The sequence below is a fragment of the Pinus tabuliformis genome, chromosome 4_2 (genome assembly GCF_031772625.1).
Source record: "Pinus tabuliformis cultivar Carrire ecotype Pingquan chromosome 4_2, CPIR1, whole genome shotgun sequence".
Taxonomy (NCBI): domain Eukaryota; kingdom Viridiplantae; phylum Streptophyta; class Pinopsida; order Pinales; family Pinaceae; genus Pinus; species Pinus tabuliformis.
The window spans coordinates 622,192,351-622,207,118 of record NC_142304.1 but is presented as its reverse complement, the minus strand read 5'-3'; the positions used below and the strand labels follow the sequence as shown (position 1 = coordinate 622,207,118).

The following is a 14,768-nucleotide window of genomic DNA, read 5'->3' as shown; positions in this document are numbered from 1 at the left end:
CTAGTGCGGTTCATTCTTAGACCTAATCACAAATTGATGACAATTAGTGACAATGGGGTTACTTCGAAGCTTGGAGAGAGTGAGGGAGTGATATATATTATTATATTATAATATATATATATATATATATATATATATATAATATTATTGTAAATATATTAGGGATTAAATTAAGCTTATGCGAAATAATTAGAGCTAACATAATATGTTCTTAGTTCATAGTAATTGTGAGGATTCAAAATTAAACTAGGAGTAAGTGAAAATCAATTTATGATTCCACTATTTTGTATTGTCATTTGTGTGTAATTATGTTAGTGATATTGGAATTTTTTTATGAATATATTTTATAAACTTTACAATCTTACACAACTATGTTAATTTATAACAAACAACACATTCACAACTACATTAAAACATGATATTTTTAATTACACAAACTTACTACATTTTCATTTCATATATTCTTTTTTCCACTAATATAACTAAATATATAATTATTTTAATTTAATGAATAATTATTTTACCATAATTATATAATATTATCAATTTATATACCATTAATTTTGCACTATTTGTTAATTATATTTTAATTAAAAATTATTATTAATTATTATTATTATTTATAATTATTTTAATTGTCATATCATTTAATTTTACATTTTCATATATATATATATATATATATATATATATATATATATATATATATATATTACTTCAGTGATTCTCTTTGTAGAGTGTCCTATTTTTTCTTTCCTATATGCATTTTTTCAATGTTCCACCAAGGTTACGGGATGAGGGGGTGAGGGAGCGAGGGGGCGCGGGAGCGGCCTATGCAAAAGCTCCCTACCATTTTTTAAGAAACGTGGGGGAGCGTCAGGGTCTTAAAAATTTATAAATATAAAATATAATTTATTAATTGAGTAATTTAGATTTTGGTCAGCCAGAGGGAGAGCTTCAGCTTGATAAGGTAGCCACTGAATTCTGTGAAAAGGTAAATGAACAGATCAGGAACACTGCATTGGCAGTATAAGGGGCAACTACAATGGGTTGTCCAGCTGTATTGGATCCAACAGCTAGAAAGTTTGTTATATTATATATAATATAGATAGTACACCATATGCTGAAAGAAGAGTTTTAGTTCCAGGAGAGATGAGAAGATCACATGAAAGAGTTTCTGACAATTTACTATCAAATGACATTGACTGTAGGATGACCAACTGCGAACCAACTTGGGTGACCAATGATGGAATGGATAATTTGTCTACCTCATTAGAGCAATGCCATGCAGTTCAAACTTCAAGCTAGCAGTGTATTTCAGGGGTGAAAATAATTTTCAGACCTGAGAATTCAAGCTGAGCCACTGTACTTTGTGTAAATTTTGTAACTGTATAAATTCATATATAACGACAGTTCCTGAGATTTCTTGTTGCCCATAGTATTTTGTCATGCTTGCAGTAAACGCATGTTAGTCTATAGTCCACCCAATTATTTCCCACATGACGTAGGTGCTGCTTCCATAGTTTGTATGTCAAATGTCATGCAAATTAAAAACACAAACTGAATGTCTCATATTCTTTGCCTGTCACTCCAGTTATCTCCCCACTGTAATCCAGCCATCACTTGAGAAAAAAAGGAGAAGTTTTAAAAGGGGAAATTCATGTACGTGCTATATGGTCCAACAAATTTCCATGATACTGACCCTCTAAAATAATGCATGTTGAAACCAAAAGACAGCACAAGAAGTTATCCCCATACAAAACATGAGTAGCTTTGTACCACTTTAGGTTTATTAAATCATAAACTATAAGCAAGGCCATTTTTTTGGGAGTGTGGGGAAACATCCCCTCAGGGAAGGGAAACGTTTCCCTGGCACGTCCCCCGAGTTTTCTCCATTTTAGGAGCATGGGGAAATGTCCCCTACTCATCCCAAGTCCCCGGAGTGCGGGGAGCGAAGAAACTAGACCCGGGGGCGGGTCCCGTGGAACACTGCATTTTTTTACTTGCAATGGTATATAACTAAGCGGAGCTTTACATGCTGCTTTATTCTCCAATCTGTTTTTTGAACTGCCTTTTTATACACACCTTCAAAAATTGTAAAATAATATATACTTTTACACTTAAATATTTAAACATAACTGATACTTAATTTGGATTATTTATACAAAGATTCACAACTCTCAATATAGTATCGCGATACAGTAACACTACCTCTGCACCATTTTTATGCTTATCTATTATTGCAGTTGATACGGTTTAAGTTGCAATCATTAGATTCAGCCTCTGCAAAGATAGCACCAAAGAAAGCATGGAGTATGGTATTTTATCTCGTATATTACAACGAAACAGGTAGAATTGATGGGCAATAAGCTGGTCTTTGTTCAATCACAACTACTGGGTCTCGATTTCGAACTGCTACTACCCGTGCTTCCTTCTCGCCTCCAGCAATCTTTGCTCCTGCCGAAGCATAGTTTAGAAGAATTACTAACATGGTTACATAGCAAGCACATTTCAAAAGATATAAAAAATATATATGATATTTCAATTTACAAACTACAGTTAGAATATACTTTCACTCAAACATGGTTTAAATATAGGGAACGTGGGTACACTGTAAGAAATGAATAATGAAATTGAGCCCATGAAAGTAACCAACTTCAAATTTTTTTTAGCAACATGGCTAATTTGTCGATTGGTGGACATATGCGATGTCACTCGACCGCAAACATAAATCGGTAGACAAATGCAATGCCGGTGGACCGCAAACAAAAAATATTTTTCATGAATTCGCTTACAATAAATTGATTTTCTTTTGGGAATTGTTGATCACGCGGTAAACTGGCCTTTTCACGTGGTTAGTAGTTTAGCTTGCAACCCTGTATTCATATAATACTATGGTTTCAACTCAAAATCTCCCTACCATTCTAGTCATCCCAAGTTTCAATAATGTCCTCTGGAACAGGCTACATGAACGACCTTCCAATATAAGTTGGAAACGACCATTTTATGGGAACAAGGTCCACATCCACAACAACATTGCGTTTATGAATTGAGGTTCTGCTGTTTCGATTTATATTGGATTCGTTCTACGTGGTGATCACAATTTTTGTTTATTTGCAAGGAATTTTTTGAAACCAGAGTGAAACACTGCTACAATATTTTCGAATATGAAGTCTCTGGTGCCTGAAATATTACATTCCCTACAAAAGTGGTGAAGAGAATGTTTGTAACGCTCATTGACTTGCTGCTTTTGGTTGAATAATGCCATGTGTTGAGCCATAAACCCCCTCCCTACTGCACATGTACTCAAACGTTTTATGGATATCAACTTTGAATGAAACAACACACTAGAAATAATTTTGGTGGGATGCGTTAACTGAAATTAAACCAGGCTATGTGGATAGTATGACAACCAACGAATAGAGTAGCCACATAAGGTGAATCGTTCTAACTTCAACTGGTCCCTTTGTGTCTCGCAATGAAAACGGGAACAACTTTTCTGCCACTGTCTCCTCACTTCTCCTTTGTCCATAGTTACCAATTTCGAATTCGAATACGAATACGAATTTCATAAAAAAAATTCGATTGATTAAAATTCAATACGGAAAAAAATTGAAAATATAGAACTTATAAATTCGTTATATTTTTAAATTTTAAAAAATTGTTTTATATTTTTTAAAATTAAATTATTTTCCTTCAATTATTTATAAATTGAAACAATTAGAAATATTATACTTGTATATAATATTATATAAATTGGTTTTTGGAAAAACAAATACACCCAAAAATATTATTTTCTTGAAAATATCATTTTCAAAAAAATGGCAACCTGAAATCAAAGATAAAAAATAACGTGAATATTGATTAATAACTTAAAAACTAAATATCTAATTAGCTCTTTTAGTGAATCCTGTTAGAAAGCACATTGTAGAGGAATTATTTATGTTGTAAATTCTGTTCCTCCTGTTAAAGGCTGCAAATCCTATGTTTTTGCCATCTGTTCCCTCTACTGATTGTGGGCATGTCGAGTCCGCATTTCCTACTCTCCCTCATCCATAATTCTGACTCCATCCACGTCAGTTTTGTCAGAAATAGAAACTAATTACATTCTGCATTGATCGAATCGAATTTAATCGTATTTTTCACCGAACCGAATCGAATTGCCGAATATTCGAATTTTTCAGCCTGATTCGGCCGAATTTGGTAACTCTGGCTTTGCCTACAGTATCTGAAATGGCTCCTTCCAAATGCATTCAAATCAAAATTACCTAGCTCCTTCCAAATTCATTCACTTCAAAACTAAAATTAAAATTTTGAAATTAAAAATTTAAACTTAGTTTAAAAGAAATCCATAAATATTGGATGTGTGATTAACATCCGTCCATCCGGATACTATACAGACTGAGGTACATTGAAAAGAAACATGACGGCGAAGAGTTTGCAGTTGCAATTTTTTCACAAGTTTCCGACTTTGCAGCGTGATGGGTTTCTCTGTTTACATAAACAGACGGTAACGGAGATGGAGAGGGGCCCAGCTGGTCACGTCGACAGTCCCATAGAACCCGCAGTCGAGACAAGCTCGGCGAACTACAAGTAGAGCTTGTTTTTTCAACAGAAACTACAAGCAGACCTGTTCGTGCAAGGTAGGTGAACTTCATTGAATTATAGACAGAAAATAATTGACATTTACAAAATATGTACTGTGGTTGAAATTTCAACGAAAAATGGCTGTCATTGACTATTTTAAACGTCGGGGACTATGTGTCATCGACATTTTGACACGTCAAAATCTACATGTGATGGTTGATGCTGTGTCCATTTTAATTTTTGTGAAAAGTTATTTTTCAAACTTTGTTGATTATTTCTTTAGTTTACTAAAGAGTTTATAGGAAAATATACTAGAAGTTGTCTCAAAAAGTACAAAGAGATGTCGATAGGATTATTAAATTGGAATTGTTGAATTTTTCTAGAAGAGTTAATTGGTTTGTGGAGACCTTGTTTTCTTAGACTGGATCATTGTGCAATTACTTTTCAGGAACACATTGAATGTCTTATTTCATTTTAGAGTAAGTTAATTACCCAAAATCAAGAAACCTTTATAGATGGCCAAGCATATACGAAGAATACATCTCATCCATATGCAATACCAAATCTATCTTTTCTTTTCTTTGAGTAAAATTTCAAAAGCATGAGCACATGCCATTTCATATGCACAATAAACCCAACTTTTGAAATTTCAATGCTTGGATGCATCCCATTCATATGTTACAGTAAACCCATATTTTTCTTAAATTTCAATCCATAAACACATCCATTCATGAGCCATAACAGAACCACAAAAAACAAAACCAAGCCCTGCAATGCCAGAGCATTATCCCCAGTCAAAAGCAAGGAAGCAGCAAATATAAACGCTAGTGTTCCACAGTATTGACTGTGCAAACTAATCATTGCCATCTGGAAAATCAAGAAAATAAAGATGATGACCAGTTAAGGAGATGATAGTGACCCTTTTTCTGGCCTTCCTCGGCCGCCTTTCGCCCGCGAGGCTTCATGCTCGCACACATGACGAAGAATTTCAACTTCAAAAGCTGCAACGTTGTCTTGCGGCAGAACAAAATTGGACAACCCAGTTCCGGAAATAGGATCTGCCTAAGATTTTCCCCAGTGGCAATTTGATCAGAGTTTTTGCATAATAGGGCCTGGTACTTATGCGCCCTCTACTTTATAACACATATACAATTTGTGCCCCACCCCTAAACCCTGGAAAACCTTGTTTTACCCACAATTAGGTCATTTTTTTCCTGAGTATATACACATCAGTTTCTTCATACACATACTCCGGATGCAAATCCTCATGGGGTACTTTCTCCACAGTGAAATAATTAGGAAAAATCTGCCAAAAAAGTTGATGGGCTTCTGGAGACCGTATTTGATAACCTAATAGAATTACAGTATTCGCTCCAAACAGGGCATTCATGGTGGAAATCAAAGGCTCCACAGTATTCTCCAAATAAACAACATCCATGACAAAAATGAAAGCAAATGGAAGCTTCAGTACCTAAATCTGCTTCTCGTTGTTCTAATAGAGCTGAGAAATCTTCACTCTTCCAACGTCGGATCCCTGTTTTTTGGCCGAGGCGAGGGAGCTCACCGCCGTGTTTTTCTTCACGTTGAGCTTGAGGGTGAGCGGAACGGGGGCGATATCGGTCAAGACCACGTTGAGGCCGAGCAGGGCTAGACCCATTCTGTTGATGCCGCAGCCAGTTCCGAGTTTGATTCCGCGTTTGTTCTTGAATTGGAAGATTTGGGTGTATACGGGATTGGGGTTCGGGGTTCGGGTGAGGAGGTAGCGTTCCACAAATTTCATGACGACGAGGGAGCAAGGCTAGACGGAGGTGCCGACGTGCACAACAACAACAACTGGTAGACCGAAGAATCGATTAACTCTAAGGCCAATAGTGACATAAAAGAATGGGAAAAGGTAGTAAAAATATCTTGTGAAAAGAAGGCAAGTCAACCGATATTTGGAAAAAGTAGTCACACTTCAAATCAACAGTTGAAAGTGTCTCACCTGATCAAATGGAGCAGGGTAAAAGTGTTGACGATTGTTGATGCATAGGAAGGCCTATCAGCCTAATTATATACAAAATATAAAACTATATTAAAATAAAGATTATATGCAAAATATAAAACTAAATTAAAATAAGTTAGACATTTAGACATATTATAGCCAATAAACAATTCTAAAAAAAGCTATATATATATATATATATATATATATATATATATATATATAATTTTTTTTTGGTTCATAGTTAATTATTTAGACTTTATGGTAAATATATATATATATATATATATATATATATATATATATATATATATATATATATATATAAAAACTTATTTTTGTTTTAAATTTCCTTTTATCCAATTTTAATACTAAATAATAACATCTGTAATCTTGTACTCTAGTTCCCATTTAGCTCCATTAACCTATTTTACAATTTTTTATTAAAATAACTCGAACATATTTTTTTATCACTCTCATAATATAAGAAAGACTTTATTATAATTTAAACATTATTTTTTTCTAGTAAATTTTGGACAATTTTTTTTCTTTAAGTTGATCAACATTTTTACAATTAATTCTATGTCTAAAGAAAATAATTTCAAAAATCTAATAGATATAAATAATTTTTCACTTCACTTGACACATTTAAAATTGGACACTTTCTCTAATAAATAATAACTTTTAAATTTAAAATTCCTTATAATATTATAATTTTTATTTTCATTTATGATCATTATAATAGTACTTTATAATATTGATAAATAAAAAGTAAAAGAAGAAAAAATATATATATTTGATTAATAGTGGTTTAACTTCAATTTCATATAATATCTCTTATCATCAAAATCTCATTTTAAAAATATCTTTATTTAATATTAAAATTATATAGTGACATATGCAATTTTGTAATTTACTTTTCATTCATTTCAACTAGCCTACCTTGTTGTAAATGTTTGCTGAAATAGTTCCACTATATGTACTTATCACTCTCTTGACATAAAGGTAAAGACATTATGTGATAATTAAAGCAGTGTTTCTTGTGGACAATTTTGTTTCTTCAAATATGCAATTTTTAATCTACTTTTCATTCATTTCAACTAGCCCGCGTCATTGTAACTGTTTGCTGAAAAAGCTCCTCCACTATATTTACTTATTACTCTCCACTATATTTACTTATCACTCTCCTGACATAAAGGTAAAGACATTATGTTATAATTAAAGCAGTGTTCCTTGTGGACAATTTTGTTTATTCAAAGTACTTTTACAATAATTTTTATGTCGAATACAAGTTAATTGAAAATTTTAATAAAAAAATTCATTCATATTTATCAAATTTCCAAAACATTACAAAATCTGATTCAACAGACTATTTAATCGCAATATCCAATGGAAAACTTTGATTTAGTGGACTATATAATCACAGTATCCAATGGACAGATCTAGAAGTTGTACAAGATGAATGTTTGCAAAAGAGGAGGAGGATTCTTAACACACAAATGCATGCATTTAGGATCAAATATCATTCACTAATGTTTGCATCATATACTAGCACAAACAAATTAGTAAATATGGTTGATATACGCCATAGGCATATACAAATAACATGCACAACCACATTAGTAAATGTGGTTGATATGTGCGGAAAGCGTATAATTATATGATTATTATGATTGTTATTATGATTGCTATTATTAATCGATATTTAATTAATTGTGAATGAATTAATTAATAATGAATGAAATAAAAAATTAATTATTTAATTAATGACTTTATTATTTAATGAATAATAATAATAATAATAAACAAATAATAAACTGAAGAGATTAATATTACAAACCTAAAGTATATAAATCCTAAGATAAATATTATAAACCATAAATTAAACATGCTTAACCATGGTTGACCATGGTTGATTTTCATATTGACAAAATAATTGTCACAATGCGACGTTGGACTATGTTTGACCATGAATGATTTTCATATTGAGACAAACTTTCTCACAATACAAACTTAGACAATTGTTGACCATGATTGACCATGGTTGATTTCCATATTGAGTCAATCTTTGTCACAATGACATGTTACACCATGGTTCACCATGGATGACCATAGTTGTCACAATGTGACATTGGTCCAGGAGAAAATTTTTGTCACAATGCGACATTGTACCATGGTTGATTTTGATATTGAGACAATATTTGTCATAATGCGACATTGGACCATGGTTGACCATGATTGATTTCCACATTGTGAAAATCCTATGATAAAGCATAAGATAAATATTATACACCAACGGATATTAACCTTATGATCAATATTATAAACGCTAAAATATGATTCATATTTAAACCTGAGGGATTAACTATAAAACCCCAAGGTATTATAAAGCCAAGGTAATAATATTAAACCAAAGGAAATAATAAACCCAAGGGATTATAAACCAAAGAGAATAAGGATTCTCTATTGTTGTCAATACTCGTATGCACTATGTATCTTATCTTAACACACAAATGTGTGCATTTAGGATCGAATGTCATCCACTAATGTTTACACCATATACTATAGAAATATTGAGTCAATTCATGCATCTCGTGACAATGGTAGGTTACTAAGTATAGAATTAAAAAAATGTTCCAAAAAACTCAATTGTTATTCCTTTTTATATTATTGTTCTATTATGATAATAATAATAAAAAAGAAAAAAAGAAAAAAAAAGAACTATATTTTTAATTTATTTTTGTTTCAAGATATCATTATTCAATATTATTACTACATAGTAACATTTGTAACATTTGAGTATAGATTTTATTCACTTCAACTAATTTACATTATAGCTATTTCATAAAATAAAAAATTTATCTATCACTTTCATAATATAATAAAGTATTTCTTATGATTTAAATATTATTCTTTTCAAATAAATATGGGCAATTTTTTTTTTTTATTAACACTTTAATGGTGATAGACACTTTTTTATATTTCCAAAACTAAATAAACATAAACAATGTTTCACTTTACTCATTTGCTAAATTTAAAATTTAAAATTATATCTATATCTATATATATATATATTCAATCTCATTATAATATTATAATAAGTACTTTCCAAAAATAATTAAAAAATATAAAAATCATTTTAATTAACTTTCACTTCACATAATATTTATTATGTCAAAATCTTATTTTTAATATATCTTTGTTTCACATTAAAATTAAATAATTACATTTTCAATTAAATTGAAATTTACTTTTCATATTTAGCTTACTTTGTTATAGCTATTTGCTGAAATAACTCTACTGTATCTACCTATCACTATCTCTAAATAAAAAAAATACTATAATAATTAAACACTATTCCTTTCCGATAAAGGTGGACAATTTTGTTTTCTCAAAACACCACTTTTCTTAATAGTAATAGACACTTTTACACGTATTTTGATATCAACTGCAAAATATTTCTAAATAAAAAAACTACTAAAATAATTAAACACTATTTCTTTCAAGTAAATGTGGACAATTTTGTTTTCTCGAAACACTACTTTTATGGTAATAGACACTTTTACACCTATTTCGATATAACTGCAAAATATTTCAAAAATAAAATAATATTTGTCTTCACTCCTATTTATATAATTTCCAAATTATTCCAAATTCTGATTTAGTATGCAATCCCAGCATCCAATAGACACTCTGATTTGGTATGCAATCCTAGCATCCAATAGACACTCTGATTTAGTATGCAATCACAGTATCCACTAGGCACTTGTAAAAGTTATACTGGCGACATGTTTGCAGAAGAAGACAAGCAATTTTGATAAGGTATTCCGATCGAATATCGTCCACTAACGATTAATGGTAATAGTGCGCCAATTCATGCATGCCGTGACACTGATAGGTTTGAAAACGACGTGGATACTAGGCAGTGCGCATAGACTGCAAAAAAATTAAGTCCATTTTTATATTCTTTCACGTCCCAGGAACTCAGCTGTCTTCAAAGTTCCACAGCCTTATGTCAACCTCCTCCTCCTCCTCCTCTGAAGTCGGAATGAGCACCAACGCCAATTCTTTGTCAATGGATGGGATTTTTTCCAAATTCAAATACTGAGGACCATCTGGTTCTGCAAACAGAGATTTCCAAAACTCCAAGTCCTCCGATTTATGCTGGGCGTCATTAGACAATTCCATGTCAGATACCGAAGACGGCTGCGAGGGAAGTGAGGGGTCGTCTTTAGTATTATTGTGCACAGAAGGCAAAGTCCCAGGGATTTCGTTCAAGGCATACTTGGAAGCGGCAACCTGGATTTGCGCAGGGGAAAGAGAAAAGGCGGACGGAATGGAGGGCACAGAATCGGGAAAGTTGAACTTAGCGTTGGGCCCTCTCAGGCAATACATTGCAGCGTCGAAGGCTCGGGCGGCCTGCTCGGCGGTTTTGTAGGAGCCAAGATATATCTTCTCCCTGGATCTTGGTATCCGAATTTCTGATACCCACTTCCCCCATTCTCGCAGTCGGATTCCCTTAAATTTCCGGGATGTTTGTCCGCTATCTTCGTTAGGTTGAGCATGGCCGTGGTTTTGTTCCTGCGAGGGAGGTATCTCCATATTTGGGAACTCAGAAACTCTATGATAGCTGGGATGAAAATAGTAATTACAAAAAATGGAGGCTGTGGACAAAGCTGACCGAATGGAAAGGCGATTTAGTACGGAGAAATGAAATACCATTCCCTCTCTATATATACACCAGTGTTTGCAATCACCAGAGTCACGAGGAACTAAATTCTCCGTGGGCTTTCCGCGGGCTGCCCCCTCTGGGCTAACCTCAAACTTACGAGGGCATCCCTCATCCCCTTGCGTCTCCCGTTTACGTGGACGTTTGGGCCCACTTCTCCCTTTCCGTACGTTGAAATTCATTATCTAGAAGTACGTTGACATTCATCGACATTCATTGCCCTCGCGCCGTCTAATTCAATTCAAGCTCAGCGTCACCGCGGGCCGCAGGTCCCACCTGTGCGAGCCGTAAAGACACAGCGCGATCGTTCAGCCATAAAGATTCGAATTATGCAGGGTGCGTGGAGTGTCGTCATAAAAAACTTCATATAAATTATAATATTACTTATGAAAACCAAGGGATATGTGTTTCTTAAAACCTGCCACACCGGACGTTGATCCTTGCTTTATTTTAATGTAAATGTTTTCACTCATCAATGATGACTTTCACAATCTCGCTCACGGTACTCACCTTAAGTCCATCAAGACTTTTTATTTATTTTTAATTATTAGAATTTTTATTGAAAAAGCGATTATTATTGTGATTGAAAAATATTTAAAATTAATGGTGTAAATATTAGAATTATTTGTAAATTTGATTGTTGTTAATATTTAATTTGGTTAATAATTATTTTATAAAATTTATTTAAATAATTTTTATACTTTAAAATTTATAATATTATTAATTTAAAAAGGCGAAATATCATTTTGAATATTAGTTTTTCATACATTTTAAATTTGAGACTCAATAGGCTTACTAGAAGAACTAGTAATTGCATTGAAGATTTACCTTTAATTCTCATGGTTTTGATTTTTGTTTCATCACCTGAATCAGATCCTAGATCTTGTTGAGTTGTAGTAGCAATATTTTGTTTCCCCTTGTTATTGAACTTATTTGTTCTCATTTCTGGATGTAGTTTCCAACAATGGTCTCCATCATGGCATTCTTTTGAACAATGTTTACATGTAAGTTTCTCTCCCTGTTTCTTGAATGTAGCATTCTTTTTTCTTTTTCCTTTAAACTTCCTCTTTCCTTTGTCTCCATATTTGGATGGTTTCCTGTTAGTATTTTGAGGATCATTCTTTCCTCTTGATTCTAAATGAGTTTCCTAAACACATAAATCATCTATATTGGTGGGATTAAACATAATTATAGTATGTCTCAAATATCTATTGTAATCCACCTATGTATTTAAGGAGAGTGTCTTGTGAAGAAAAATCGACATCCAAGATTAAAGATCTTCTTCTAAATTATTGTGTGTAACTTTGGACACTCTGACCTTTAGCTTGTCTAAAAGTTTCCAATCTGTAATTTTTTTTCACATATAAACTAATGGATAAAATTTCCTTCTTAATGAAGCTATAAAATCATTCTAAGAAGAGATAATTTTATGACTTTTCTTCAAGTATTCTTGGGTTCTAGCCTCCCACTAGATAATGGTTTCACTTTCGAAATGAAGAGAAGGAACTTAGATCTTTCTAACATCATCCTTAATCTTTTGAATCCTGCAATAGACTTCAATTTGACGAACCCAATTATCCAATTTTTCAACATTTACTTCCCCGTTGTACATAGGCAATTCAAACTTGACATCAAGCTTAAGCAAAGGAGACTTAGGATGTCCTTTTAGGGATATAGGAGGAATATGTCTAGGTATTGAAGGAGTTGAAGAAGGAGGTGAGTATGGACGTGAAGATGGAGGTGAAGGAGGTGGTGGAGGTGGAGACTTGCTCCCATTACCACCATTACCTTTTGATTGATTTTAAATTTCTCCTTGCAACCTTTCTATCCTCTCATTATACAAGAATTTCACCATATCAGACATATCATAGCAAGCCTTTCTAAAATCTAGCCCATCCTCATACATCAACTCCTATCCTTCTTCATGTGTCATGATTGGTAGAGTTTTGGGAGTTTGTGACCTCCTTAAACAAATTTAAGGGGATGGTTCTTCAAGTACTCCTTATCCTCTCTGCAACTTAGACCTTGAAATCATTCAAAAACACTGAAAAAATAGTCAAGCCTTCAAAATAACAATGCTCTAATACCAGACTTGTCTAAAATTCAAAAATTTGAAGGTTTCTTGAAAAAGTTTACAAGCTACTTTATGTCTTGTGGGAAATGGGTCAAAATTGCAAAACAAAATAAACTTAATAATTTTAGTTAAGTTTCACAGATATAACCAGATAAAAATAAAGAACATGCAACATCACAAAACAACAATTTGATGACGAAGTTCACCCATTGTGGGTTACATATCTGGGTCCATCTTCCAATGCTGGACCTCTATATTATATTCTCAAAATGTCAATTACATCAACATAAAATTCTCAAATCACAACAATGAAGTCATTGTATCCATAACACCCAAAAACCCCTGTGTAGGCTCTTCTTGGGCTTAAAAAGGATAAAAATGGCCAAGTTAGGCCTCCTTCTCCATTTCTCTTCTCTCTAACTTGCGCATTCAAAAACTTGGCAAAACTGGCAACATTTTCCTCCTTTTGCAGAATTGTTATGCAATAATCAGGCATGGGGACAATGGAGATTCCACCTAAATTGGTGCATTTTGTCGAGTACTTCGTTGGGAACTCGCAACCCAACTTCCACCATTTTCTTCTGTTATATGGCATAAAATGTGTCCAGGGGCATGGGCTAGAGGCCACATGCCCACTAGCACTCTGCCCTTAGTCATGTTATATGCCATGTGGTTGCGGGTTGGGCCACACGTTAGCCCTCTGCTCCAAACCCTCCATTGATGGTTCCATGATTTTGAACATGACTAGGGCCATGTATTCTTGTCCCATCACCTCCGCTGCTCCTATAGTTACACCACCACCATGTGACTTTGGGTTGGGGTCACATGGCCCACCCCCTCCCACCAACGTGCCAACATTTGAAATTTAAGTAAAAACTGCCACGTTGTATAACAAAACACAACGCGTGGTCCAATGGTATGACGATTAGTTTGTAACAGTGAGGTCATGGATTCAATTCCCGTTAGGTCAGTCAGTCGAGCAAACAATATTTTGCAAAAATCCTGAGGGCCACATGGCATCTTCCCATTGTGCCATGTGGCACCTCCTAATTGGTCAAGCCAAAACACAATAACTAATCAAAATTCACCAATTCAACCTGTACGACCTACCACATGTCGGCACGGGATTAAATTTTCTGACCACCATACCTGCCCAATCAACTTGTTGATGTCAGTGCCACATGACTGTACGTCCTACCCAGTCAGTACCGTAGACAACCCTACAAGCTAACTTTTTAGTTGTTTGCGAAAAGCTTCAGAAAGCGATAACTTTCACAAATAGTATCAAATTGAGGTGATTCAAGTGATGTTGGAATTATAATGATGAGATCTACGATTTTGCACCAATTTTGAGTCATTTTGAGCATATTTTTTATTCCCTGGATTAACTATTT

The 14,768-nt window shown here is 33.5% G+C and overlaps 1 protein-coding gene and 1 pseudogene across 1 annotated transcript; both read right to left on the bottom strand.

Annotated features, from left to right (window-relative positions):
- Nucleotides 1-5,785: 5,785 nt before the first annotated feature.
- Nucleotides 5,786-8,160, bottom strand: LOC149170856 (uncharacterized; annotated as a pseudogene).
- A 2,395-nt stretch (nucleotides 8,161-10,555) lies between these two features.
- LOC149170855 (ethylene-responsive transcription factor ERF014-like) lies at nucleotides 10,556-11,173 on the bottom strand. Its single transcript, XM_089425747.1, has one exon. It carries the CDS (start codon nucleotides 11,171-11,173, stop codon nucleotides 10,556-10,558), a length of 618 nt encoding a protein of 205 aa, XP_089281873.1.
- Nucleotides 11,174-14,768: the final 3,595 nt, after the last annotated feature.